The sequence below is a fragment of the Penicillium hispanicum genome (assembly GCF_028827665.1).
Source record: "Penicillium hispanicum strain IBT 35686 chromosome Unknown utg000008l_segment0_segment0, whole genome shotgun sequence".
Taxonomy (NCBI): Eukaryota; Fungi; Ascomycota; class Eurotiomycetes; order Eurotiales; family Aspergillaceae; genus Penicillium; species Penicillium hispanicum.
Window position 1 is genome coordinate 1,191,951 of NW_026623200.1, and position 27,638 is coordinate 1,219,588.

The 27,638-nt window shown below is 50.4% G+C and overlaps 12 protein-coding genes across 12 annotated transcripts; 5 read left to right on the forward strand and 7 right to left on the reverse strand.

The window, feature by feature from the left end:
* Positions 1-151: 151 nt before the first annotated feature.
* On the reverse strand, positions 152-2,040 carry N7459_009282 (ubiquitin carboxyl-terminal hydrolase family protein; the record flags this gene model as incomplete). Its single annotated transcript, XM_056948450.1, has 2 exons — positions 152-1,323; positions 1,377-2,040. 2 exons carry the CDS (start codon positions 2,038-2,040, stop codon positions 152-154), a joined length of 1,836 nt encoding a protein of 611 aa, XP_056795675.1.
* A 309-nt stretch (positions 2,041-2,349) lies between these two features.
* Positions 2,350-3,340, reverse strand: pre1 (proteasome core particle subunit beta 4; the record flags this gene model as incomplete). Its single annotated transcript, XM_056948451.1, has 5 exons — positions 2,350-2,427; positions 2,486-2,609; positions 2,681-2,930; positions 2,991-3,165; positions 3,215-3,340. Coding segments are annotated over 5 exons (753 nt in total), but the record flags the coding sequence as incomplete, so codon positions are not given.
* Positions 3,341-3,500: 160 nt separating this feature from the next.
* On the forward strand, positions 3,501-5,428 carry N7459_009284 (ribosomal RNA-processing protein RRP9; the record flags this gene model as incomplete). The annotated part of the gene is made up of 2 exons (XM_056948452.1): positions 3,501-3,866; positions 3,926-5,428. The coding sequence occupies 2 exons, from the start codon at positions 3,501-3,503 to the stop codon at positions 5,426-5,428; spliced, it is 1,869 nt and encodes a 622-aa protein (XP_056795677.1).
* A 427-nt stretch (positions 5,429-5,855) lies between these two features.
* Positions 5,856-6,533, reverse strand: N7459_009285 (uncharacterized protein; the record flags this gene model as incomplete). Its single annotated transcript, XM_056948453.1, has 1 exon — positions 5,856-6,533. One exon carries the CDS (start codon positions 6,531-6,533, stop codon positions 5,856-5,858), a length of 678 nt encoding a protein of 225 aa, XP_056795678.1.
* A 363-nt stretch (positions 6,534-6,896) lies between these two features.
* On the reverse strand, positions 6,897-8,973 carry N7459_009286 (S9 family peptidase; the record flags this gene model as incomplete). The annotated part of the gene is made up of 3 exons (XM_056948454.1): positions 6,897-8,004; positions 8,057-8,823; positions 8,875-8,973. 3 exons carry the CDS (start codon positions 8,971-8,973, stop codon positions 6,897-6,899), a joined length of 1,974 nt encoding a protein of 657 aa, XP_056795679.1.
* A 1,211-nt stretch (positions 8,974-10,184) lies between these two features.
* Positions 10,185-11,511, reverse strand: N7459_009287 (uncharacterized protein; the record flags this gene model as incomplete). Its single annotated transcript, XM_056948455.1, has 2 exons — positions 10,185-11,422; positions 11,478-11,511. The coding sequence occupies 2 exons, from the start codon at positions 11,509-11,511 to the stop codon at positions 10,185-10,187; spliced, it is 1,272 nt and encodes a 423-aa protein (XP_056795680.1).
* A 3,004-nt stretch (positions 11,512-14,515) lies between these two features.
* Positions 14,516-16,175, reverse strand: N7459_009288 (uncharacterized protein; the record flags this gene model as incomplete). Its single annotated transcript, XM_056948456.1, has 4 exons — positions 14,516-15,748; positions 15,807-15,899; positions 15,962-16,081; positions 16,137-16,175. The coding sequence occupies 4 exons, from the start codon at positions 16,173-16,175 to the stop codon at positions 14,516-14,518; spliced, it is 1,485 nt and encodes a 494-aa protein (XP_056795681.1).
* A 1,668-nt stretch (positions 16,176-17,843) lies between these two features.
* On the forward strand, positions 17,844-18,276 carry N7459_009289 (uncharacterized protein; the record flags this gene model as incomplete). Its single annotated transcript, XM_056948457.1, has 2 exons — positions 17,844-17,914; positions 18,165-18,276. The coding sequence occupies 2 exons, from the start codon at positions 17,844-17,846 to the stop codon at positions 18,274-18,276; spliced, it is 183 nt and encodes a 60-aa protein (XP_056795682.1).
* Positions 18,277-19,520: 1,244 nt separating this feature from the next.
* N7459_009290 (MDM20/NAA25 family protein) lies at positions 19,521-22,818 on the forward strand (the record flags this gene model as incomplete). Its single annotated transcript, XM_056948458.1, has 8 exons — positions 19,521-19,658; positions 19,752-20,027; positions 20,099-20,275; positions 20,359-20,693; positions 20,747-21,066; positions 21,131-21,838; positions 21,897-22,009; positions 22,066-22,818. The coding sequence occupies 8 exons, from the start codon at positions 19,521-19,523 to the stop codon at positions 22,816-22,818; spliced, it is 2,820 nt and encodes a 939-aa protein (XP_056795683.1).
* Positions 22,819-23,294: 476 nt separating this feature from the next.
* N7459_009291 (60S ribosomal protein eL36) lies at positions 23,295-24,300 on the forward strand (the record flags this gene model as incomplete). The annotated part of the gene is made up of 3 exons (XM_056948459.1): positions 23,295-23,342; positions 23,745-23,930; positions 24,217-24,300. 3 exons carry the CDS (start codon positions 23,295-23,297, stop codon positions 24,298-24,300), a joined length of 318 nt encoding a protein of 105 aa, XP_056795684.1.
* Positions 24,301-24,885: 585 nt separating this feature from the next.
* On the reverse strand, positions 24,886-26,459 carry N7459_009292 (putative UBX domain protein; the record flags this gene model as incomplete). The annotated part of the gene is made up of 2 exons (XM_056948460.1): positions 24,886-26,266; positions 26,323-26,459. The coding sequence occupies 2 exons, from the start codon at positions 26,457-26,459 to the stop codon at positions 24,886-24,888; spliced, it is 1,518 nt and encodes a 505-aa protein (XP_056795685.1).
* Positions 26,460-26,802: 343 nt separating this feature from the next.
* pup3 (proteasome core particle subunit beta 3) lies at positions 26,803-27,608 on the forward strand (the record flags this gene model as incomplete). The annotated part of the gene is made up of 3 exons (XM_056948461.1): positions 26,803-26,899; positions 26,956-27,410; positions 27,465-27,608. 3 exons carry the CDS (start codon positions 26,803-26,805, stop codon positions 27,606-27,608), a joined length of 696 nt encoding a protein of 231 aa, XP_056795686.1.
* Between the last annotated feature and the right edge of the window lie 30 nt (positions 27,609-27,638).

Here is a 27,638-nt window from a genome sequence, read left to right on the forward strand (position 1 = left end):
CATATCAATTCGCCAAGATGAGGGACAGAGCGACAGGCCGGGCCCTCCAGCGCTGTGAAGAGGAAGCAAAGCCTCTGTCTGGAAATCCCAGTATAAGACAGATATTCTCCAAACGAAACCCCCATTCAGCCCAACGAGTCAGGGTACTTGTTTATTTAGCACCGGCTCGGCCCTTGCCCTTTTGTCCTGGGACCTTCCGGCGCTCCCAAACCATCAAGTAACCCTCGCGAGTAAACAAAGTCTCACTTTCAGCGCGCTTGACGAATAAATCTTGAATTTCAAGCCACTCCGGATCTCGAAGCTGTTGCTCTGCAGTACCATTCTGCTGGTGGCGCGCATTCTCAGCAGACACCGCCTTGTCATGGAGCTGGACGAGCCAGGATACCTTCTCACTGCCAGCGCCCGCACCTGAAGAGCCCCCTGACCCGGAGGCAGCGTTGATGCCCTTGTCAGCTGCATCTTCAGTGGCTCCTGGGGCTGCAACAGCTGGATCGAGAATGATGTTTGCGACAAGGTCATACATAATGGGTTCACCTGGAGGCCAGATTTCCGGGTTCGGCTCAACGTACGGCGACATATCGAGGGAACGTGGCGAGGGGAATGTGACGATTGTGGGATTTCGCTCAGAAACGAAGCGGTTCTTGCTGAAACGTTTGATGTGGAAGAGAAGGAACGGCGGGAGGGGATGAAGAAGTCGATGACGAACTCGGTGTGCCATCTTCTCTGAGGCAGTGATGCCATTGTATTTGTTCAGGAGTGTTGTGAGAGGAATCTGCGGGATGATAGATTCCCGATTCGTAGATTGGAAGAGAGGAGTGGGGGGGAGATCAAGGGTTAGAATGAGAAACGGCGTGACTTGGCTGTTGATGTCACCAGATTCCGTGAATACCAGACGTGCGTTTTGAGTGTCGGAATGGGCGGTGATAGCTTGGCTTTCGATCCGAAGATGACCCTGGAAAGCAGCTTGAATGACGCTCGTCGGGTTCTTGGATGGTTTTTTAGACCCGCCCAGTGAAAGGTGAAGATTGTTTAGAAACCAGGACAGGAATTCCACGGGGTCAGATTGTTGGGTAAGAGTGAAGCGTTTCGAGGATCGCATTGCAATTTCTTGCAACAACTCATGTGGAGAGACATGCGATCGGAATGCTCTGGGGTTCCAGAGCTTGCGTACAAGGATGCTAAAACGGAGAGCAAGCTCAGGTGTGCCTGGGGTTGGAAAATTGTGCAGGAGGAAGAAGTTGCGGATAGGGAGGACATGTGCCAGCAGCTGGACCACGACGTTTAGGTAGTCGTTGGCTTTGATATTATTCATACCGACAAATCCTATAAGATATTTAGTACGCGAGTGGATTTTCTTTGGAGGCAGAAGAAAGTACCTGGTCTGTAGCGAGACCCGGTGAGGTCCCACGCATCATGGACTTCTTTGTCTAGTTTCACGACTTCGTCCTTGGAAAAGTGCGGATCCACCACATATTTGATATCATCCAAGCTCTGACTTTTCACCTCATATCCTTCGGGAAGAACGTAAACCTTCTTCTGGCCAATGTTGATAAAGACATGATGTCCAACCTCGAGGGCGTGAAAATACGCGTGCGACTTGGGACCGCGTCCTTGGAAATATTTGCCACAGACGAGACACGCGTACACGTTGATGTTTGACAGGCTGACCGAGCACAGCTTCTCGAAATCAAAATCCAGTACTCCGCGGTTGACCGTGTCGAGGTAGAGGTCACCATAGCCCTCCATAGGCTGAGTTTGTCGTTTGGGTGCGCTGAGGGCGGAGACGTCTTCATCGATATCTGAGGATCCTGAGGCGTCTTGCGCAGCTTCCTGTAGCTCCTCACCCTCTCTGTCTGCCGCCGCGAGGATATTTGCACCATTGCGCTCGTGTTCCTCCATTTCCTGACCACTGGCTCGTTGCGCGGGCAGGGCGCCATTGCGGGGATCGCTCTCAATCTCATCCTCCACGCGCACCTTCTTCGAGGCCGGCGACCCGGGAAAGTTCTCCTCAAGGGGAAGTTCTGCTTGTCTCTTCGACATTGCGATAGTTGGTGGTCGACGTGGAAGGAAATAACGAACCGCGCGAGTTCTTCGCTTCAGATCGGCCCGGGGAGCTGATACAGTGCAAACAGAACAAACACGCATATAACTGGCGTCATGTTTCGATGAGACGAGAGTGAAGTTACTTGGCTCTCGATGACTTGAAGTATTACTATAAAATATGAGAAATTCCCTTACTACAATTTCCAGCCTACAGAAAGTCAATTGTGCTGACCATGTGATGATTTGCCGTAATCGATGTAAAACGTCATAGGATATGATACAACAAACGCCAGGGCATGTCGACCATTAAGCACTCCGGACAACCTTATCGTTATCAAAGTCTAGCTCCTTCACACCATCCTTGGTAACCACCTTCACCAAAACCTATCGATCCCGTGTTAGCAAAGCACTAATTTGACCAAGTCGAATAGGTATAACGTACTCCCTTGTAGTCAATCGGTAGCCGGCGCTTGAGCTCATCTGTGCACATTCCGAGGAGCTTAATACCTTCATCGAGGTTGATGTTGGGATTATGGTGTTTGTCGAGGAGAGAGAGGCAGTAGTATCTACAATAGTTAGCGTGACCGATCCTCAATCTTGGTTCGAGATTCAAGTGCGGCCAGATGGTTAGACATACTGGGCATAGCCGTGGGCGGCGTATGGTACGGGTGCCAACGAGGCCAAATAGTCAATCCAGTACAGGTGCGGTTGCTCGGTAACAGGGTCCATGCCTCCAAGCAACAGGTTGACTGTGTATGGGCTTCGTGATCGCAAGCTGCGTGCCAATTCTCCTCGGACAAAGCTGGAGACTGCGGAGGGGCTGAGCTCGGTGTCGTTGCGCATAGAATAGAGTTGAACGTTTGCCTGGACGTATTCCGCAAATTGCACTAGTTGTGGCAGCTCGTCAGCATACTGTCAAGTGCAGTCCAGGTCCATGAGCTACATACCAGTGTCTCCAGGTTCTCCCGAGAAAGCCATGAGTGTGTGCTTGTTCAACAGTCGTGTCTTGTCATCCTCGGCCTTCATGATCGTCGGACCTCGCATTGCAGCCTTGGATGCGGCAACAATGACGAAGTCCTTTCCGGTGATGCCCAAGAGAACCTCCCTAGAAAGCGGGAACGTCTGTTAGATGGAGGATAGATTTGATGAATGATAGAACCGAGGTACTTACATGTCTGCAACAAGTTGAGAGCTTAAGAAATAGAGAAATGTAAGGTTCAAAAAGGGCGATGGCAGGGAGACGTGATGGTTGATGACCGCGCGGCGAGCTTGACGCCTGGAGCTCCAGTGCTCTCACCTACCCTGCTGACTCAGCCGCCGCCGGACGGCTTTTTTTCCCCGAAAAAAAAGTTGAATCCGATTAGCGTCGACCTCTACAACGTCAATTCCTGCCTGGGAAGTTTGACCCACAGAATTTTGCAGGAAAGTACAGTGGGACTACTTTACTGTGTTCCGCAATGTCTTCCTTTTTCACCGTGCCAGCGTCGCAGCGCAAACGCAAGAGAGACGATCGCGCCGCAGCACCGGCATCCAAGAAACGAGGCGTGGATGCAAAGAATGACCGCACCTCCAAACGGGCAGGCAAGGAAAGAGAAGACTCGATTTCTGGAAGTGACATAGACGAAGATGAAGACGAGATTGAGTCGGTGGTGTCGGGCGAAGAGTCTGAATCGGACTCAGACGAAGGCGAAACGGCCGCAGACCGAAGATTGAAACTCGCTGAACGCTATTTGGAGAACATTCGCGAAGAGGTGGATGAAGTTGGGTTCGACGCAGCAGACATTGATCGAGATCTAATCGCCGAGCGACTAAAGGAGGATGTGGTATGTCGACCTTGACATACCTTATATCTATCCTGCAATAACTAACGGCAATTCTTTAGGATGAATTCAAAGGTCGAGTCTTTCGACAAGTTGCTTCAAAACTATCATTTCCCACGGCCTCGCATGCCTTCTTCCGCTCAGATACCCAGTCCACTACCTCCATCGCTGTTCACCCACCCTACGTCTACACAGTATCGAAGGATAAAACCTTGATCAAATGGGAATTGGCAACACCCAGTGCGCCGGTACCCTCTGAGTCCAATGGTCAGAACGGGCCATCGAAACGGCCTCCGCGCCCCCAGCGAAAGAAGCCGAAACGACTGAGATATGCTCGCGGAATGCGTAAAGTTGCCGAGACGGGCGAAGAACATGGACATACCAGCAACATCCTGACTGTTGCTGTTTCTCCATCAGGGCGATTTGTCGCAACTGGTGGCGCGGATAATAAACTAATCATCTGGGATGCCGAGACCTTGACACCCACCAAGACCTTTACCCAACACCGCGACTCTGTAAGCAGCCTTTCCTTCGCCAGGCACATCTCGACCATGAGCTCCGGGGAGCAATTGTTCTCTGGCAGTAACGACAGAACTATCAAAACGTGGTCTGTTAGTGGAGCTGGCCATGCATACGTGGAGACGCTGTTCGGACACCAAGACCATGTCAGTTCGGTGGCAGCAATGGCCATAGATCAGTGTGTATCTGTTGGTGCCCGCGATCGAACGGCACGTCTTTGGAAGGTTGTCGATGAGACACAACTCGTGTTCCGAGGCGGTGCTTCGAAGAATGCGCCTTACCGTGAGAGCAACATCGACTGCATTGCTCCCCTCCCGCCCAACCATTTTGTCACTGGCTCAGACTCTGGCTCCATCTCGTTGTGGTCCATTCACAAGAAGAAGCCCCTCTTTACTATTCCTCTCGCGCACGGTCTGGATCCGATCCCACCCTTGGACGAGCTCTCGCCTGAGGTCAACCAGGAGACCGCCGCGCACAACGCCAGACATATGCGCCGGATGCCTCGCTGGATCACCGCACTTACCACTCTCCCGGGAACCGACATTGTTCTCAGCGGTAGTTGGGATGGCTGGATTCGTGCGTGGCGCATCTCTGAAGACAAGAAAACAATCCTTCCCATGGGCCCAGTCGGCGCTGGTCCTCTGGGCCAGTCAACCCCCGACACACCCTCTCGACAACTTAATCAGTCTCTGGCTCTCGACACTACTCCAGACCCCGACACCATGAATCCCGGAGAGAAGACTGAGTCCCAGAAAGAGGACACTGAACCTTTAATCAAGGGTGTGGTCAACGGCATCGCCGTCTTCGAGCGACGTCCGGAAAGCGCAGATGCAAGCCAAAAACCAACGACCAAGTCGCAACCACAGTCGCAATCTGAGCCTCGGGGTCTGTGCATTGTTGCTGCTCTTGGAAAGGAGCACCGCCTGGGCCGCTGGAAGTGTTACGCCAATAACTATCGCGAAGGAAACGCCCCCGATGGCCGCAATGGTGCTGTTGTATTCGAGGTTCCGTTTACCTCCCCCAGTACTGCTAAGCCTGATGTATAAAAGTGCTTGGGATTGACATTTGTCAATTCCTTTGATTGCCTGCAATCTGGGGCTTGTCCAAGATTGAAGGTGACATTCGGCGTGTCATACAAGGTTGTGGTGTCTCGGAGTTGGAAATTCACACTGTACTCAATTATCCAGATATCTTGCATACATATTCAAAATTTCTGAATTTCTATTTCATTCCAACGAGTGCCGCAAGCTTCGTCATGATAGCTCGAAGCATGTTGTATGGAGGGTTGGTTGCCGGCAGCACATCTTGACATGAACCTTTAAAAGACCCTCGGTTTGAACCAAGACACTTGGATTGTGAGAGTATGACCAACCTCCTACTTTCTAGGATTTCCACTTCCTCTTTGCTGGATCGGATATCTAGCTCAGGTATGACTGTACAAGACCACGTCCTATAATACACCTCCCGGTCATCTTAGAAGAGCCCTTCCAACTTGTTCCATGGGTAATCCATCGCATTACTGGCTTTTTCAGCACAGCTCGTGCCAGCAAGCAGTTCAACGACATACAGAGTGGCATCAAAACCACTGGTGATGCCACCAGAGGTGACCACCCGCGCTCCATTTGGAAGGAGGCCTGCATCCACAAATCGCTTTCGCACCACTTCCGTTCTGCCATGATTCTCGCAATGAGCCTCGAGCGGCTTCAGAATGAAATAATGCGTCGTTGCACGGCGACCAGCCAGAATCCCGGCAGTCGCAAGGAAGAAGGAGGCACTGCATATCGAAAGTAGGACACGAGGGGAGGCAGCAGCTCGAGCTGGAAGTGCCGAGAATTGTTCAATGAGACGGATGATAGGGTCTTCGGGCTTGCAGTGCTCGACTGTTGTTGCGTAGTTGCTCCCGGGCACAACGAGAACATCGTAGGTCTCCAGGGAGTTCTGGGCTTCATCCCAGGTGGTATCGCGGTGGATCACCAGGCCCTGGACCGTGTTGATCTCCGGTGTGGACGCCGCCACTTGTACCGAGAACAGTCGATGGCGGGATTCATTGCGGGCGTGAGAAAGGGTCTCGAGCGGGCCGCCAAAATCCATTAGGTCCATCATGTCGAAGGCCAACAGGCACACTCGAATAGGCTGGAGTTTAGCGGACATGGTTGGTGTGTTGAGGTGTAGAAACCGAGTCTCTGCGATCGATGATGCGGTTGGTAGTTTGTAGGCGCGGATGGCCGGGCGGCAGTTGGTAAAGTTGAATGGGAAACTCGCTAGAAAAAGATGACCTTTCGAGCATTGTTTGCTCTGGGTAAGCCGATCTTCATTGTGTCCATCTCACCGGCCTCCCATCGAGGTATCCCTTGGGTCCAAGAGGACAGCAGACACCGGTATACGAAGCCCTTGGAGTCAGGCCTCCCGCGTCGGATTTGTCGGCCCCACGAGTGAAGTCAGGTCGCTATGATTCAAGTTGCGGCTAAAGAATGATCATTGAAGTATAGCGTATGTCATCTTAAAGGGTCACAGTCAGGTCAAATAGCGCTTCCACCATTCCTCCGTTCGCGTATAGGATTCGAGAATCGCCTTTTCGCCAACCCATCCATGGCCTTCACCCTCGAATTCAACTACCTCTGCGGCTCTTCCATGGGCCCGCATAGCATCCGTCATCATCCGTGCCTGCGCGACAGTAACGACCGTATCTATAGTCCCTTGCAAAAGCAACAAGGGCGCTGTTATATCATCTGCATAGTAACATGGGCTGCGTTTGTGAAGCTCCTGCTCCCTGTCCTCCATGGCTGTTTTGCTCAGCACTAATCGATCCACATCTTGGCTTTCGAATTTGTAAGAGTCGGCTTGCATTGCTCGAACATCACTGATCCCGTAGAAGCTGACTCCTGCTGCCCAGACATCGGGATACATGTGCAGAGCCCGTAAGGTCAAATAGCCCCCTGCGCTGCCACCGTAGATGCCCACCCGGGTTTCGTCGATTAAACCCTCCGCGGCGAGATACTGAACTGCGCTGACAGCATCTCCAACATCAACGAGTCCCCAGTACCCGGATAGCCGCTCGCGATACTCACGGCCGAATCCGGTGGAACCAGTATAGTTGACGGCGCAGACGGCAAAGCCACGCGTCGTCCAGTACTGGATCTCCAGATTGAACGCGGGAGTGACATGATCATTGGGGCCACCGTGAACGTAAACCAACGCCGGTGGAGGACTGTCCCCTTCGGCCTGAAAATTCGGGTTGCAAGGAGGGAAGTAGAACATGTGGACGTTTCCATCGCATTGCGGGCCATGTTTTTGAGGAGTGGTATACGCTGTCGCAAGAGATACATACTCCGGCGCCAACTCGAACGACGCGGTTGACGTGAGAACCTTTCTTGTTGTTTCAAAGGACGGCGTAATCGAGACCAAAGCAAGCTCTTGGGGAGCATGCGGCGATGAGCAGATGATTGCAAAGGAATCGGGCGACACTCGGTGAATGCCGTTGGCATCGTACCCAATGTCAACGTAGGGAAGGTCCAGTTCCCGAACAGACAAAGTGGGAGTATCAATCACAACAATCTTGCTGGTAGCATCGGCGATCGCTGCTGCCACGATGGTTCTTTCGTTAAGTGAGATGTATGTAGAGCTAACAGGAAGTAAGCATCTGCATTGAGTGATTGACGGTCTACTGGACTTACCTTCCAAGCTCCCATTCAGCGATGGCAAAGTCTGCATTCTTCAAATTGTCGACCGCAAGAGAACGCAACTGGTCATTCCTCGGATCAAATGAAAACAATTGCCAGTACCCGCTGCAATCACTTGCGAAGTAAAGTACTCCGTCAAGGCCCCATTTGGGCTGCGCGATGCTCTCTTCTTGTGCTTTGCCAGCGATGCGGGAGACATTTTTAAAACTCCCATGATCCCACTCGGCCAGGTAAAGGACAGTTCCCGTCCATGGCATATCGGGATGCGTCCACTGAATCCAAGAGACATATTTGCCAGAAGGATCAAATTTAGGATGAGAGTAGAAGTCATCTCCTTGGGCAACGGTGGTTTCAGTCCCAGCCTCAATATCGATCATGACTAAGGTGTTGTGAACATGGGTTGCTTGAGTCTCGGGCGTCGCTTCTCGGTGATCTTCCTTAATTGCAATGACCCACTGAGGGCTGACAGGGTGAGTGCAGAAGTCTGCATATCGAATACCCTTGGTTGCCGGATAGATAAGGCTCGCTTGCACTGATGCCGGGTCTAAGAGGTAGATGCTGCAGGACTCCTCTTCTGCGAACAAGATCTTGCCATCGGGTCTCATCGCAATGGAGCCACCGCCCATTTCCTGGACCGTGGCGTGCGCGCTCAGTTCCTTAGGCAATACATCTTTGCTTTCGCCATTCAAATGCTGTACGATGGCGTGGCGACCATCTTCAGTAGGGCGGCATTCCACAGAGTAGATGGCGCCCGATGATTCCTGATTACAGTTAGCCAGCATGTCTCAATTCAGGGTAGAGGTATCACAGACGTCAACGGCCACTTCGTGGAGCGAGATGCTACAGCTTGCAAGAAGCTCCGCGGTGAGCGGGCTCTTCCATTGGCCGTAGGGTGCAGTCTGAGGCGACATTTTGATAGAGTAGCTGTTATCGAGAAGCGAAAGGTTCGCTGATTCGAGCCCTTCAAATACATAGTTCGGAACAAGCCGAGGCCTTGGATTCGATCCATGGATCCATGAGTCATCGTGGATGGATGATCGGATGGATTCCATGACTCACGTATACGACGTCGGACGTCCGGGCGGAATCCGTGTCATCGCATAACTGCCTAATCGGCTATAGTGCACTGCGCAGATAGAACCAAATCGGTAGTGATACTTTCCTCTCATCATCATCCTATTCGCCGTCATTTTCTCTTTTCTTGTTTCTTCCGCAGCCATGAACGGTCTCTACCAAATGGCGGCCTACGGTTCAACAGTGATAGAGTGACTACAGAAACTTGCGACCCGGTAATTACTTCAAGCATCGATCGGTGACGGTCCATTCATAGGCCTCTCATCTTTGCAGATAATTGGATACATTAGACTAGTATCACATCCTGGGACAAATAAGCCCAGCTACTTATCTCGATTAGCATTTTCAGTATCAACACAGGCATGGTGAGCATGGTGATTCATGTCATCCCGGTGCAGCTTTGGGCCTTTGCACCATACCGAATGTCCATGGTGATAGATATTGGTAGAAGAGGGCTAATCGTATTAGTGGACCGCTCTTCGTCGTACCAGTTCGTGGTTTTTTATGGCCAGAAGTTCCTTGACCAAGTCCTGTTCACGATATTAGTATGCTTCCCCCTCCGCCTGTAGGAAAAGCTTTACCCGGTATAATGATTCAAGACAAATTTCTCGCAAACTGTTACGATACATCCAACAAGGCGGGTACACGTTCGTGTGTCTTTATTCAACGCTTCCTTTGAGTGCTTTCGTCCTATATTACTGCCAGAACTTCTAGAATCATCATCTAGATCATTAATCTTAAATCGATTCTGTTTCCTTCAATCGTTCCCCTTTTAAAGTAGCGCCTATTTGGCCTGGGGCATATCAATCTGATACACCCCCAATTCGACACGATCGTAATCAGAAGATTGATATACATAAAGGGCTATAGCTAAATTGATTTAATTGAACTAGGCGTATATACTATTTACATCATAACCCATCTAAATATAATTCAATCTCTGCTATCGAACTTAAGTTAGTTTTACTCTATAGAGATATGAAATCGGCAGAGCCAGTTATTATTTTCAGATCCGTACCTAGGAAATTTTCTAACCTCTCACTTCCACCTATCCAGAATTCAAGTTCTTTAGAAGAGGTTCTAAATCCCGCCACGCAGAAAACACATTCGTATACCGCTCTTCCCAGTTACACAGGCACCGCTCGTACCAGGCACGCCACCCATCGTACGTCTTATCTGTGTCGTAAATTGACGGCAAAGGAATGTCGCTGGGTGAATCTTTCCCTTTTTCGTACGCCGCCAGCAAGGCAATCCAGTACCACTTGTAATCCGTTCTGCGAAGACGCCCTCCATAGATCTTTTCTGACAAATCAGTCATGTCTGCGGACTTTTCCTCTTGGTATTGACCAGTCTGCAGGTAGAGAAAGATGATGGCAAGATTAAAGACTTGCGCCCGTCCCGGGTAATAGATTGACCTCATGTTGCGATCTATTACTGAGACCATCATCTCTAAAATATTGCTTGGTATTAGTATCTTTGAATATCCATCATTCTTCCGCGAAACTGGGATCATATTCTTACCTGGAGGCATGTACCCAAGAGTTCCCATGTAGCCAGTTTGTTGAGAGTAATCTTCTCCTTGGATGATCATGCCCACGTCGGTAATCACCCACTCCACATTATCCCCAGTGGCTGCGCCTCTCGACATCACATTCTCAGCCTTGAGATCCATGATAAAAATGCCCTGATCTGCAGCTGCCATAGTGCCCTGCATCAAGCCATTAATAAAGGGTGCCTGCTCAATTCTCTCATGGTACCATGCATCTTTGGCGGAGACGTCTAATAGCTCGTACGCCACGACGGATTCATAGGACTTCCTGCCGTTTCTGTTTTTAACTTTCAGTGCATATTCATATGCCGTGACGATGTTTGGGCTTTTGACTTTAGCCAAGAGAGGAACATTGTTGTACTCCGTAACTCCTTTCGACACTTTGACAGCCACGGGCTTCCAGTCGTTTTCGCACCCGCCTGTATCGTCGCTGTTGTCAGGGTCGTCGTATTGGTATAGCCGGGCTTTCTCCACATATCCCTGACCTCCGGCTCCAAGTACGGTGTCAGACATTTGTAAAACTGCAATGTCTTCGTAGTCTGCCTCATCGTCCTCATCGTTCCCAGCGTCCTCAGAGTCCTTATCGACCTCTTCGCCTTCCGCATCGATAATATGATAATATTTACCTCTCACTCGCACCCTAAATTTGGCCTTGGAGGAGTCTCGTCGACGGAGGGTGGTGGTATTCGTGGAATTTTGACCAGGATCGTAGACGGAGCGGGAGGCCCAAGAATAACCTGCTTCCTCCAGAGAGCTATCTGGGCGTGCAACCAGTGGAGCTGCTCTTTTGACGAGGGGAGTCGAAGTAGTCGGAGAGGCGCGACATTGATGTAGGAGAGCCAGGAGGATCAGGCCGGTCAGTAGGGTGTAAAGTGGCCTGGGGGCTTGCATCGTGGAGATTGATGATAGCCCCGGGATGATAGTTGATGGCGTCGCACACCTCGATTGAGTGCGAGAGGAGGTCGTCGATGACCAGAGAAGTGAAGAAACAAGGCAATATATGCAGTAGGTCTGGATGTCTGGGCAGGAGACGCAAAAACGAAGAGAAAGGGTGCACTGGGGAGACGAAGGAGGAAGAGATTTACCGGACTGAGATGTATCTACATCGGCACCGTAGGGGGCGCTGCCCACAACTTAATTCACGCCTAGACAGAAGTGCATACAGTAACAATTCGTTTGTTTGATGGTCACTGGAGAGCAAAATGATCGAATATGTACCTGGCCCCCACATTGCCCGGTACTACTGCCCCATTTTGCATCCTACAGCCTCGCCTGTAGTGAGCGAGAAGGGTAACTGAGTCCGAAATGGCGTCTATATAGGAGACTGGCTAATCTTGGGGTTGGGGGCTATTGAAGTCATACAGTGATGTGCCATAAGTTTTTACACCCCTGGCCCACCGCCCCTATAGACCGCCTACCTATAACGCGTACTATAGGAACACGCTAAAAACCCACGCGTGCCTTACGTATAGGTTTATAGCTTTTAACCCCTATTTTCCTGTCAGATTCTCTCAAAATCTGTCAAATCCTGTCAAATTCTCTCTTTTTATACCCCTTTATACCTATGGCACGCAACAAAGAGCTTACACCAGCTATTCGGGAGCGAATATGTGAGCTACATGCTATTGGGTGGGGTTATAAACGCATCCATAAACGATACCCTTGGATTCCCTTGGCTACTATTCGATATACTGTTAAAAAAGAGCCAGAGCGATGTGAGGGTATATCAAAGCCTCGATCTGGCCGGCCACGCAAGCTAAACGAGCTTGATAAAGAGCGTATTATGTACGCTATCCAAGACAACCCAAAGATTACACGTGAAGATTTACTCGCTGAAGTTGACAATAAAGTCAAATATCGATCAATCTTTCGACTTTTAAACGCAGATAATATGCGGAAGTGGCGATGCAGCTGGCGTCCTTATTTGACTGAGGAAAATGCTCTAAAACGACTTCGTTGGGCAATTCGATATCAACACTTTGCCCCTGAAGATTGGGCCCGAGTCTTTTGGTCAGATAAGTGTACTGTTGAACGTGGAATTGGTATTCGCCGTGAATGGTCTTTTATACGCCCAAAAGATCAGCCAAAAGAACGTCAATGCCAAGGTCTTCCACAACGTGGGAAACAAGTTAAACAGATGTTTTGGGCTGCATTCTCAGGCAGTATACGTCGAACTGGACTTATCCCATTATTTGGAGATCCAAATTCTGAGCGTGGCGGTATTAATCGCTTCGTTATTGAGGATTTATATCGCCGAATCTTGCCTACTTTGATGAGAAATGAAGATGGGATTTTTCAGCATGATAATGCACCAACACATACTGCATATGTGGTCCGGGATGCTTTAGCTGAGATGGAGATCGAGGTTATAGAATGGCCACCTCATTCACCAGATTTGAATCCTATTGAGAATCTCTGGGCGTTGCTTAAAGCTAAAATCTATGAGCTTCGACCTGATCTTTTACATATGGCGAATAATGATCAGACTAAGGAGATTTTAGTGGCTACTGCACAGCAGGCATGGGATGAACTATACATTCAGCACCTACAGCATCTATCAGAGACTATGCCAAACCGTGTGCGGGCGATTATCGAGAGCCAGGGTTGGTATACACCATATTAGCTGAATTCATGGAAGTTTTCTGGCCGGCAGAATATTATGTAATAGGGGTGTGGGTCCCGAGGGGTGTAAAAACTTATGGCACATCACTGTATATATGTACGCGCCTCTTGAACTAGAGTTACGCGCTCTATATATACTTACTACCAAGTTGAGTTAAGTGGTTCTGGTATTTATGGTATAAATATAATACTTAGGTAATATGCGTACCTGCCCCCGGGGCCGGTTCTAAAAGGGGCACTAAAAGGTTTTTGTGATGTTCTCGCCACGTTCGGCACCCGTTTTGATACATGCCTCCAATATATTAACAGATACATGTGACTAGCTACATATGGACCGACGCGGGTCGAATCATGGAGTAAAGTGTTTTACTATTACTTTAGTATTAAATAGTAGGTAGTTGTGCATGATGGTGATGCATGGGAGCCTTGAAGTTCAGGCACTATTTCTTTTGGTCGCATAGTCGGTAAGTCTCATATCCAACATACTCTTTTCTTCCTTCTGCCACCCGTCCATCTCCTGGCTCAGTAGGCTTTTCCGCCGACCACTAGTTCCCTGTGTCTGCCGACTCCGAGCCCGTTCCCTATCTGGATCGACCCTTCTACCTATGCAGGATGCCTTGAGCTGCCCTCTTCAGTAGCTATGCTGTCAAAAGAGTGTATCCAGCACTTGTGCTCGGTTTGCCTACAGAAATTCCAAACGATAAATCGAGTGCCTGTGATAGGCCTAATCGCTATCAAGTCAGATGTCTATACTCTTTCAATGGGAAAGATCAAGCAAACACGCCTAGTAAGGGAAGTTTGTTTAGCTATCGCTACGACTGCTGGGCATTCGATCGCCCTTCTCTGGAACAAGCATTAAGTGGAGGTAAGATGCCCTTTTCTTCTCACTTGCTGCGCTAAGAGAACATAAATTTGCGATAAATAAGGCGACTCCAAGGGAAACAATGGGTATTTGCAGAATAGTCGAAGGTTTCGAGGTGTTGTAGAGAAAATAGCATCATAGTAAAAAGCCCCAGCGCTGAAGCCATTGCGCCAGTCGACGGGTATGTACCCTATATCCAGGAGAAACGTGCAAGCAATGCTCAAAGTCCCAAATCATTTTCTATTCCGTCCGAAGCGCCGCGCTGGTTGAAATGATGTAGTGGTAGAGTTGGTTCTGAAGATGACGAGTAAGAGGGCACTGGAAACCACTGGTTTAACGGCAGCGATCAGTACGGGGAAAATCGAGCTTGTCGTCGTGCTCTCCTCATTGGACCGACGGGCTGCTCGTCATCAGAATCATCGATCGTGATGGCGTGACGTGCGGAGGTTCCTGTATTTCTCGAGGGTCTCATGGGCCTTGGAGGCGAACTACTTTCAGCCGGTTCGCTCTCTTCATTGGGGGCAGGACTGATGGATGACGGTTGGTAGTAAACACGGCCATGGCCTGTGTGGGGGCCATCCTCATCCTCATCCTCGTCCTCGCCCTCGTCCTCTTCGTCGGCATCGGTGCACATCGGCGACGATCGCACGTCTTGATCTCCTTGAGATGAAGACGATATTTCCCAAGGCTGGCTGGGAGCTGCAAGATGATTATCGTCTTCACTATCCTCACTGCTTCCTTCTGCCTCGAGTCCTGCTTCTCTCTCAAGTTCTGACTCAGTGACATACGGGGGAGGAGGAGGGTAAAAGAACGGAGGAGCTCCTGTTCCAGCCCGTGGAGGGGTCATTCGATTAGGCCGCGCGCCACCCACCACCGTGGAGTGATCGGACTCGGACACATATCCCTGGCCATGCTCATGTTCATGATCCTCATCATCAATGAAAGAGTCCATTTCGTACTCATCTTCCTCCTCTTCTTCGTTGTAGTCGTCTTCATCGGGATGAGAGCCAGTCATGGCCTGGGTATACGCCCAAGGACCTGTATAGCGGTGTGGATTAGGATGCGGGTGCGGATGCGGATGGTGGTGGTGATGGTGATGGTGGTAAGGGTGGTCTAGAAGGGCACCCAAAGGCCCAAAAATGGAGGAATGAAAATGATCGTATGGTCCCCAGGCAGACGCATCATCATCCATTTCTCCAAAGTCGTCCTCTTCGGCCTCGTCATCATCAAGCATTGAATCATAGTCATCTGTCTCGCTGAAGTCATCACTGTAGTCAGTTCCCGACGAATCAGGGTGGTATTCGTAGCCGCATCCTCCACAGGCCTGGTCGTTCTCAAGTTCCCATCCACAGTAAGGACAACGAACAACGCCATCATCCACGTCAACAAGAGGCTTCAAAGATGGAGGTCGGGGCCTAAAGAGACCACGAAACAGACCACCATTATGTGGATTTTGGTTCGTCTTGTCTTTGTCCAGTTTCTCAGATTCTTCTTGGTGGTTTTTTTGGTGCTCTGCTGTGGTCTCTTCTTTATCTAAGAGCTCTGCACGACTTGTAAACATATGCACAACGGCTCGTACCTAGCAGATAATCGGTTAGCTAAGCTAGACAGAGAAGAGAGAAGATCAGGGCACCTACCAAATATGCGGGCGCGGGCTGGGTTTCGACGGGCGCTCGACAGTCCGGACACGTCCTCTTTGAACGTCCGCCGGAGAACCATGACGACAGACACTGCAAGATAGCTATTAGATAGAGCACAAAACAGAGACCCGGGAGGTATTGGAGCTACTTACAGAGTAGCAGAAAGTGTGGCCACAAGCAAGGGTGAAGGGCTCATAAAGCGGTCGGATACAGATCCCACACTGTAGCAGGTTGCGAATGTCATCCACATGCCCTTGAAGCGTATTGACCAGCTAGAGACGCGTCAGTTCCAATGTTTGAGTTCTTCCGAGGGCTCGCGAGGCTTACCCCCGATGCCTCGACCTCTGAGCCGCTCCCGCCTGCCATATTGGACATTCCGAGTCGATCTGTTTCCGTAGTCACAGCAAATACAGCTTCAACATCGACAAGAGCGTTTTGGAGCTGTTGTTGGGCGGGGGCGCGAAATCCGTGGAGATGCGGTGGGGGTCAGAGAAAAAGTCGCAGTGACAAGGCCGCGGTCTGACGTGAAACTGAGGACGAAAGGGCAACAAAGGTCAAGATCGGAGCGAAGGAAAATTTATCGTGCTCCGGACAGCCACGGATGCAGGCAAGGGAAAAACCAAGGCCATGTGCAATGGAAGCCAGGACAATCGTGTTATCTTGGTGGCCTTAGGCACCATATTATATAAGCATAGCCTCCAACCACGTGATGCCCGAACGAGTTCCAGATTGCGCTGTTTCCGGCCGGTCTGGTTTCACTTGCGACCGGATATAACCTTGGAACTCTTCACCATAGCTTGCACCATGTCCCTTTGATGTACTTCACCTAGACTCTACCAATTTGTTCTCATTATCATTCATGCTCTGGGTCCAAGTTCAATTGACGCCCCTAAAAGAAGGACCACCGCTGCCACGTCCTTGCCCCGGGGCAGGCCCAATAGGCTAGCCGCCTTAGCCTCCGCAATTGACGCTAGCTGCAGTGATAATGTGTGATCTATCCACACCAACAGCGGGTATAATGGCCCGCCGTGGCAATAATAGGCCAGTATGTGATACTACGTAGCCTGGTGGCCCCTGCTGCAGGTCAACTTCATATAGCCGACATGGAACAACGAATGCGCGATCTAGGACATCTTACAATATCCGCATCACCCAGTCTGAGAACCTTTTGTGCTTAGTCGAGATACGCCATTCTTTCACAATTTTTATTTGACTCAGCTGGATAGCTTTCGCAGACCTGATCCATTCTGCAGCCACCTAGCTAATAAGATCAATCTTCGGTGCCATGTTTTTTATGTGTTATGTGGCTGGCATCCATCAAAATGCAGAGTCGGCTCTATGTAGCCGATTGTCTTGTATTTGGTTCTGGCAATCCAAAACCTGGCTCTTTGCTTCCCCTCCGTCCGTCTCATTTTGTCTCGGCTCCAGTTTCTCTTTCTCGGGAAAGTGTTCCTAGATCGCGAGCATTTACGACACTCGTTGATGGCGCCATTGTTCCACAGAATCCTACCAATACTAACTAAGCAATATGTTACATGACTAAGGTCTCTTTTCACTTTCTACTCGCTGTGTCTAATTCATCGCCATCATGCCTTCTCTATCAAACTTCGAGCACAGGCTGGCAGTCTATATTGCTTGGAATCTGCATACTCTAGCTGCCTAGATGGATCGAAGGTGAAGTGCCTAAAGTGGACGGGGTAATTTAATGTCCTGGCTTTGTGATATGGTGTGAATGATTTTGAGGGTTTGATCCGAAGCTAGTCTTGTAGGGAAATGTTTTTTTCAAAAAACACTAACTATGAGGGCGATGCGACTATGAAGTACACACAGCCGTCCCAACTCGGCATCTCCGCGCCAAGACTGCGGATCCGCGATTCTGCCCGGAGAAACATGTTCAGATCTCCAATCAACCTCCGGCTCTTTCCAAGCTGTCCTCCACCGTCTACCTCGGTGTTCTATCTCTCGATATCTGTCGATCCCTTCTCTACTTCACACCTTGTCCAGTGGGAGTATCTTTCCGGACACACGGCAGCCATGACGGCCGAAACCCCCAAGGACGAAAACCACGACAAGACATGGCAGAAGGCCGAGAGGAAGTTCACACAGTAAGTTTCACATCTCAATTCATTTCGTGAATCGATTTTCGACCGCAGCTCCAATCACTTTGGGTGTTCTCATTGCCTTTCGGCCGTCGCACCAACCCAGACGACTCGCAACTTGGTGATGCTATAATCTATATGAAGGGCCCCAAAGACGACAAACGCCCGTGGTCATATTCCCGAATTCTTCATGGAATATCGCGTTTTCGCCCGTTGAAATGATCATTCAAGTTATCAGCTAACCAGACGATACTAGTAAAAATGCAAGCGAGTATTACGATCCCTGCCAGGATTTCGCGGACCGGAGTCTGAAGTGCATGAAACGCAACGGCTTTGATCGCGAGATGTGCCATGACTATTTTCAGTAGGTTCGATCTTTCCTTTCGGTTCTGAGAAATCATGTCTTCCTGAATCTGAAGCCAGAGGCCGGTCCATGTTTCCTTGGTGCTATGCTATTGACTAGTCAATATCCCTTCTGGGTTTTCGTTTTCTGACCATATATCTACCAGGGCTTATCGCGATTGCAAGAAAAACTGGGTGAGTTCATCCATGTCCCGAGTCAAATCTGACTATTAGCCTTGATGGATCTCAGACTAGTCGAGAGGGACAGGTCCCATGGTCCCAAGCTTGATTTTCATGCGTGATATCGCTGACACAGACGACAGTTAAATCAAAAGAAGAGTCCCTACCAATCAACTCAATCTTGACCAAGTTCGCTGTCCGGCCACTAAAAGCCAAAGTGTCGTGGTGATAATGAGAATGAGCCTCAGGTTATTCTGAGCTCGTCAGCGGATCTATGCATTCGCTCTCATCAGTGCGAGGATTACACATGTAACAAACGCCAGTGTTCTCAAAACTCTTAATCCGCTGTCTCTCTCCGATGAGCGTACGATCTGCCGTCCATACTGAGATCTTGCCGGGTCGGATAGGAATGCGATTTTCAGTAAAGGGGTACGTTGCCATGATATGGCGGCTATTGTGCAAGATGAGCGCGCTTCTCTTTTGGAATTAACTTCATGTACACTTCGAACTCCCTGGCGTCGATGAAATACTTATGCATTGTGCTTGGAGGCTGTATACTAGTGGGTTGCCTCATATTTGTTTGCTTTTCCAGCCCTGTTTTACTACCGGTTTCATGTCATCCTTGTGAAGTGCCCTTGAAATAGGTTTTTGAATAATTAAAATGCAATGTGTTCAAGTAATCAGCTTTCTTGGTCAGGAGTAATGGATGGTTTAGCATGCATGCAGTATATATTCTAAGGTCATTTCACTAGTGTACACAAAACCGTTATCTAGCAGCAGACTATCGGAATATCAGGCTCATCGACAGTTCAGAATAATTTCAAGTTGGAGATAGTCAACCACATGGTTTCGCAAAACAGCAACTGAGGCCAATCAAGAGAGACTTGACTGCTTCGCGTCTCTCTTTCTCCCGACGCCGCCCCTCGCATCCTCATCCTCACCGCTTCCGATCTGCTCCCCCGCCAAAAAAAAGTACCTGTGATTTACGCACGATCAACCTCGAATTGCTTGCGTGCTGTGCTCGGCGCAGGAGACGGAATCTCTCGAGACTCGTGTGGGCCAAATTAAGCCCAGATAGGAGCTCACCACCATGGCGCCCGCCAACGACGCGGTCTTCCTCCGGCGCAACAATCAGATCCAAGATGCCATTGACGGGCAGAATTTGAAGCAGGCGTTGCAGCTGATCGAGAAGCGCATGAAGAAGGGAGAAGATACACGGTTCCTGAAGGTAAGTGGACTGACTTTGTACCCATTGAGCATCTGCAATCCACCTTGCACCTCGCTGGCGACGCTTGAGCTCCACTGACCTTCCACGCGACAGGCATGGAAGGCGCATGTTCTCTTCCGCATGGCGGACGAGGCTCACCACCAGCGTGGAGTGACCGAAACGCTCGAATTGTGCAATGCGGAGCCGCCGACGACCGACTTGGATACCTTGGACATCCTATTCAAGACACTCCAACAGATGGGCGGACAGGGCGAGGCGGAGAGCAGTCTCTGGGAGAGGGCATCCAAAGCCAAGTCGCAGGACCTCGAGCTTCAAATGAGATGGTTTACGTACGCGTTCGAAGGGAATGATTGGAAGTCTGCTCAGAAGGTCAGTCTTGAGCGGAAACGGTGCTTCGGTCGAGTAACCATTGCTGACGATTAGTTGTTCTCTAAACACAGGCCGCCATGAGTCTCCAGAAGAACTTCCCTCGGGAACGCAAATTCTATTTCTGGGCCATCTTTCTCAGCTATCTGATCGCGAATGATGACGCTAGCTCGGAAATGGATAAGAAGCTGTTTGGGACCTTGGCGTACCGCATGATATCAAAAGCGGCTGCAGATGTTCCGGTTGACCCTGTAAGTTGCTGGTTCTTCCATCTTGGATCTTTTTTCATAATTGGCCTGGCTGTTGATAAGCTGACAATCAATAACAGACCCAGTTGCTGAGCCACCCTCGAGCTATCCAGAGATCTGAAGAATTGCTCCTACTCATCAAGATTTATGAATCACAAAAGTGCTTCTCCGAAGTTGTAAAAATCCTGGACAGTGAGAACGTCGGCCTGAGGTCCCGAATCCTTCAGAATGACCAGGCTTTTGTCGACCTCAAAGCTGCGAACCTGGGTGCAAGCAAGATGTGGGATGAAGGAATTGCTTTTGTAAAGGAGCTCTACACTGTCCCCGATGATGAAACGAAACGCAACACTCTCTCAGAGCTTGATGACTGGAAATTCTGGAATCTATTGATTGAGAGCACACGACACTCGAACACGCCTGGGTTAGTTTTCTTTGCTCTCAGAAACTTTTGGATTGAACTAAATGCTTCTATAGAGTCACCACCGAAACGCAAACCCTTATTGAGAAGTTTATTGAGGTCAATCCCAAGTCTCGCAACGCGGCTTTGGCTCGTCTTGACGTCATCGCATGTGGAAGACAGAAGGGAGAAGTGATCTCCGATGACTTGGTCCCTGCGTGCCAGAAATACCTTGATCAACATAAACACAAACTCTACGCCTTCGGCGATATTCGCAGAGTTCTGGACGGCAACAGAGATGATATGGCGAGGATCCTCAGTTATATGTCAGAACCCGAGGGTGAAGACAGCAATGTAGGTGTCACATTCCACAGCCTTCATGTTTCGTGTACTAATTGTGTTCTAGGATCTTGTTGCTAGGATCAATGCCCTGAAGATGGATTACTGCTTGAATATCTCAGGTGTGGAAGGGGCAGACTCCAAGCGGAAGGTTGAAGAGCTTGTCACTCGCTGCATGAAACTCTATCACAACTCCTCTCAGGGTCAGACGGAGAAGACCGAGCAGAAAACAGAAGGGGCGTCTTCTACCATTGAAAGCCAACCCAGGGATGATTTGTGCATCCTTGCTGCCATGAGTCTTCTTCGCAAAAGTGAATCTAGCGAGACTCCAGCCAGGGTATCAGACACTGCTCTGATCCGCGCTGCTGCTATTTTGGAACGTCTTGTCCAAGACTCACCCCACAATTACCAGGCTCTTCTGCTTTTGGTGCGCATCTACCTCATGGTTGGGGCAGGTTCTCTTGCTTTTAGTACCTTCAGCAAAATGTCTATTAAGCAAGTGCAGTATGACTCTGTTGCCCACAACTTCTTAACCCGACTTGCTTCCATTCACCCACAGTCTGCACCTCCCGTTGAAGGCGCTGAGCGCAGAGATTTTGATCCTCAATCGGCATTTGTCTATGGTCTCAACTTTTTCCGCTCTGCCGATATGACTACCACAAAGTTCCGAACTCGTGGTTTGGACGAAGGAAGCTATGCGAATGTTGAAGAAATAGTTGAACTTGGGCGCCGCCTGGGTCAGAGTGTTTGTCGCCGCATGTGGGCTCTTGAAGTCCGACGTGCGCAGAGGCTGGTCGGCGGAGATCCCTTGACTCGTTACGATGAACTTGGTGAGTTCATGATCGAGATTATCCTTCAAAAGCACGCTCACTGACTGAAAGATAAAAGCGCGGGATGCTTCTACTACTACAGACCAGAGAGACTTTAATGCCTTTATGAACTGCGAAAATGTTGGCCAGCCTGATTTTGAGGAGCGCATGCGCCTAGGACCACTGCCCCGGGTGAGTTAATCTCTTCTAAGCATTGGGAAGTTCACCGTCATCTAATTTCGATTTAGGAAAACTGGCTAGCCTCAGCTAGAATCACTGACAATCTCTTCGCTGTTTTGAAGGGAATCTCTATCCAAAGGCCCTTAGCGCCGGAGATGGACCTACCGGCCCTTGGTTCTCTGACCATTTCCGAGACTGGGAATGATCACACGGACTCGGAGAAACAGGCCGCGTTAATTCATGCGGAGCTTCTCAAAGTGGCAACTTTTATGGCTGGGTCTAATGCAACATCACCCGAACAAGCAGATAGGGCTCTTAGCAAGGTCGAGGACTGGCTTAACTCGAAGAAGATGGAGTTCACCCTTACTGAGGCCAGAAGCTCCCCCTTCTTATCCGCTACAGCAGTCCACTTTCAAGCGGAGAGCCCGATCGCGCCAACTTGGAGGTTTTTCCACTCTGTCTTCACTCTCATTGAGACTTTCAAGGCCTTGTCGCAGCTTGTCGCTCTGGCCTCTCGCAAGGCGCCGAAAGCCACCAAGCTGCCTAAAGAACGCGTGGAGCGACTATCTACCTTGATAATCGAGGTTTTTGAACTCATTCGGTCTAACGTACGGGCTCTGAAGCAGCGCATTTCTGAATCTGGGGTGCTTACTTCATTGACGGATCTCGTGGTCCAGGGCGACCAGTCCAATAAGTACGAGAAGGAGCTTCAGCAAACTCTGGAAACCGCTTTGGATCCAGCAGGGATCGAGTTATTCTGCGGATCACTGATGGAGAGCTGGGAGGAATCCTTGGACGGTGTGATGGCTGTGAAACTGTGATAAAGAGCATTTTTACAGCGATTCAAGGGGATGAGTGATGTATTCAATCCCGGAAAAGAAAAGGTGTCGAGACTATAGAGATTAACGACTGCATGTTCAAACAAGCCATCAATAACAATGTGATTTGATGATGCAGTGAGCACCTTATTACTTTCAGGCCTTTTGACTAAACCGCCGAAGTCCAAGTATCGTCACAACTCGGCGTGGCAGATGTAGTACTGAAACAACCAATCATATCCGTCCTGGGACTCGTCATCACGTGATCAGTTCTGACAGTTCTGCCTCAGGCCGGAATATAAAGTCCAACTAAGTCGAAAGAGGCAATTAGCCCTAGCCCTAGTTACTCGCCTACGCACCGCACCCGCGCCAAGACCCGGATTGTGCGGTTCCCCAAAGCACTAGGGGATTTCCACACGCTTTCCTCGTTCTCTATCTTCGACAACCACCGCCAACCCCGTCAGTCACCAACCGTCGAGATGGCTCAGGAGCGCACCGGTATCGTGGTCGGCACCAACAGTGGCCGGGTACGTTAATTTGTCCTTCTTCCTGGCAGTGTCTACGTCTTCGGAGATCTCTGCTCTTTCGCCAATCGGTTTCTTTCGAGTCGGGTCGAGTCGTGGGTTCAAGGTCAATATGTCGCTAGGAATATTCAACGGTTTGAAGGAAAAGGACTGCACAGCAGAGCAGATAGTGAGCCGAACAGCAAGAGGGGGATGCGGCAATCGACCTAAGGTGCTATGGTGGAAATTTTCAATATGTGGATGGTCGTGCATACAGATTGATGACCACTCACTTGGACCCCGACACGACCTCGAGCCCGACTGAAACTGAAGCGAAGGATGCAGCAGATGAAATAACTCCGGAGGAGACAATGGCAGCTGCCAACGGTTTATTACGGAACATACCCACTGACTGGACACATACAGAAAACCACCCCCCTCAACACCCCCAAGAACAAGATCAGCCGCACCAAGGGCCAGTCTTCCCGCCGCACTGCGTTCGTCCGCGAGATCGCTCGTGAGGTCGTCGGCCTTGCCCCCTATGAGCGTCGTGTCATTGAGCTTCTGAGGAACGCTCAGGACAAGCGTGCCCGTAAGCTCGCTAAGAAGCGCGTACGTTTATCCTTTTTCCGTCCCGTCCTGTACCTGCTCGGTGGATATTGTTGCTATGGTGGCTGGGTCGTTCCGTGATGAATGCGTTGGTTACAGCGGGGTGTGTCTAGAAATCGTCACGAGGGGAAGGACACTGATCACCCCGACTGGATTGTTTTCATGGTCCTCTTGTTGCAACAGCAAAACATCTGCACGAACATCCTTCGTGCATCCCAAGCCAAGCGGCCTATTCAACGAGCAGACGGCCACATTAGGCTAGGGGATCACAGGCTAACATTCAATGCAGCTGGGTACCTTCACCCGTGGCAAGCGCAAGGTCGAGGACATGCAGCAAGTCATCGCCGAGGCCCGTCGTGTCCAGGGTCACTAAACGCTCCAAATCCGTTACCCTTTTTTTCTCTTTCGTTTAACGACTCGAATACCTGGCGCGCGCAAGGACATACGAACGAAAAAACAACCGAAGCCTTTTCTCTACCCTCGCTGGTTCGTCTGATGTGACTATACCTCACGGCTGCCATATAGCGTTTGGCTTACGGATCGGAATATGGGAGTTTTGTGACCACCGGTGGATGATGGGGATGGCAAAAGTGGAATCCCTTCCCTGTTTTAGGAAGAGAAACCATAATGAAAACATTGTTCCAATTCAGTTGCAATGCCCTCGTAGCCGACGTGTTGTATTCTTGATCTGAGGGAGTAGTACAGATGATGTCTATGGAAGGATGCGGCTCGAATCCTTCCGGTTATACTCTAATAGTGATGCAGGTGCTCTTAAAACGTCTAAGGTTGCTTACAGTCCCAAGGAATCAGATGCAGCCAATCTTTGTGCGATTTCTTGCTGTCAAGAACTTGCAAATGAAATCTATCGGTGCATCTAAAAGACCTTGCAAATCGAATGTAGATTCACGTCATGATCATTCAAAAGAATTTCGGTTTCATAGATTGAGTGTCGGTCATATCATTTCTTCCCCGGCAGCTTCAGCCACTTGGGCACGCCGCCAGTCTTCCGTACTCCTCCAGGCTTGCCGTCACCAGCATTACTTGGCGCTGTCTGCTGCGAAGCCGACGCCACTGGTTCTTCCACTGGCTTCGGTGGCTGCTCGACCTTCATCTCCTGCGCTTGGCTACGGAGTTCGGGCCGCAACAGGTCCGTTCGACGCTGGTGAACGGCCGATGTTGCGGCGTCAGCCCAAGTGAAGTTAACCAGAACTCGGCCTGCCAGGCCTATGTCCTTAATAAGGAACATCTGGCTGGACTCCGGGATGACTTTGGCATGAGAAGGGCGAGCTACCGCCGCATGGACAAAGACGTTCAGAATGAACTTTTCTCCGGTAAATGCTGGCGCTAAGCAGCTGCGCACGAAGTTGTACAGTGACTGTCCAGTATCGGGTGGCCCAAATTTGGCTACCACCTGGCTTTGATCCGGGAAGCGAATTTTCACATCTACCTCGCGAATCTCTGCGCGCCGTTTCTCTTCTGCCTCTGCTTTGGCGGCTATCTCGGCGTCGGTTGGGAGACGCTGTGGGCGGGAGGATTGGTTGAGCAGTCGCTGGTGAGCCTTCGCATGCTCGACCGAAGGGACATAATCGTCTTCGTTATAGGGTATTTGTGCTGATGATGGGGTGATGTCGGAGGGAGGTGAGAAAACAGTCAGAGGTCTGGACGACGTCAAGACAGGTTCCTCGAGAGGAGCATCCGTGAGCAAAATATCCTGGCCAGTAGCGGATGGCACAGCGGGTGCAGTGGAAGGTTCGGGTTTACTGGAGGCTGCGGGCTGCGACGTAGCTTCATCTTTTGCACTTTCAGGAGGTATCGAAGCTTGGTCATGCGATGGAGCAGGCGTATCATCTCCAGATGTCTGAAAATACCCGCCAATCTTAAGCATTGCCTCTTCAAGGGGCTCCTCCGTCCGGCGAAAGCTGAGTCTGATAAGTACGTTGCCGCTGTTGAAACCCAGCTGGGCGAGTGATTTCTGTAGATCTGTAAAGCTTGAGACTTCACGCTCGAGGATCTGTAGGACCGGGATCTCATAGAACAAGCGACCAGAACCATTTTCTCCATTCGTGGAGGGGATGCCGCGAGCTGTGAGGTTTCGTACGGGTCCACTGCCTGCTACCCCAGCCTCGAACTTGCGCAGAACCAGCCAAAGTGTGGTGGTACTCGGGAACTTGTCTAATATGCGTCCATTTGGAGCCCCGCGGGCTTCGGACTCTGGTAGCTGGAGGGCGACAGTGACAATCGAAGGCGAGCGAGAGCTCTGGACAAGTTCAAGCTTTGCACCAGAGCTGAGTCCCGAGAGGCGAAACGACAAAGAAAGGTCTAGTTGTTTGCGATTGTGTCTTGGGAAAGCTTAAGTCAGTACCATCACATCTCGGCGTGAAATGAAGATGCATACTTGAGACCATATTGGCTGGAGTTATACCCAAGCTTCGAGCATGCCTCATGCAATATATCCGTCAAGTGTTTGGTTGGTGTCGTCTTGACTGTTGCCCGCCTGGCCGTGGAGTCGATGACCACAACGTGGGCGCTCATGGTCGCACTGGATAGAACTCGCTGCGGGCAGTCGTTTTGAGTGAAATAGCAAGCCAGATGTTCTTGGTTGAAAGACTTTGTGAATTCAAGGACAAGAGGGGGCAAGTAATCTGAAGGGTTGGGTGCAGGAATGGAGAGAAAGCAGTCGAAGGCCGCGGGCGACCAAACAGGCAGCGGTGCGGCGTCATCCGAGCTCTTGCGTACCTCGCAGCTCCCCGTCGTCAACTCACCTCCCCCATCATCCACCCTGACCTTCCTCGCAAGCCTCTTTCCTCGGCTTGTGTCTTCTGTCAAGATCCAAGGCATAAACAGCTGGCCAGATTGAATAACAGGAATCGCAATAATGGTAATGAGACGCATCCCCTTCCCCGATCGCTTGCAGCCGCCGGACCTTGAGCTGACCATCTCCTGCCATCATCAGAGCTCCCCCTTCGATATCAGTACGCGAAATTATTCCCTTACAATCAATCCTTTGATTCACTAATTTTCTACACAGATGGCGGTGCCTGTGTCGCCATGGTGGGCAAGGACTGCGTCGCCATCGCGTGCGACCTCCGCTTGGGTATGCAAGCCCTGACCATCTCCAACAACTTCCCCAAGATCTTCAACTACGCCCCATCCACCTATCTCGGCCTGACGGGTCTGGCCACTGATGTCAATACTGTCTCCGATCTCTTCCGTTACAAGGTCAACATGTACCGGCTGCGCGAGGAACGCAATATCGCACCCCAGACCCTGGCCAACTTGGTCAGCTCATCGTTGTACGAGAAGCGTTTCGGTCCTTTCTTCGTCAGTCCCGTGATCGCTGGGATCAACCAAACTACTGGAAAGCCGTTTATCTGTGGGTTTGACAGCATTGGCTGTATCGACTTTGCCAAGGACTTCATCGTGAGCGGAACCGCAAGCGAACAGCTGTTCGGTACCTGTGAGGGTCTGTGGGAGCCGGAAATGGTACAGCTACTCTTCTCCTTCCCTCCTGTATCTCAAGCTAATTTCTCACTCTAGGGCCCCGAGGACCTCTTCGAGACCATCTCCCAAGCGCTACTGAGTGCCGTCGACCGGGACGCCCTCTCCGGCTGGGGCGCCCAGGTGTATATTATAGAGAAGGACAAGGTTACCCAGCGGTTACTGAAGGGACGACAGGATTAAGCAGGGGCCACGGATGTTGGAAATGTTTAT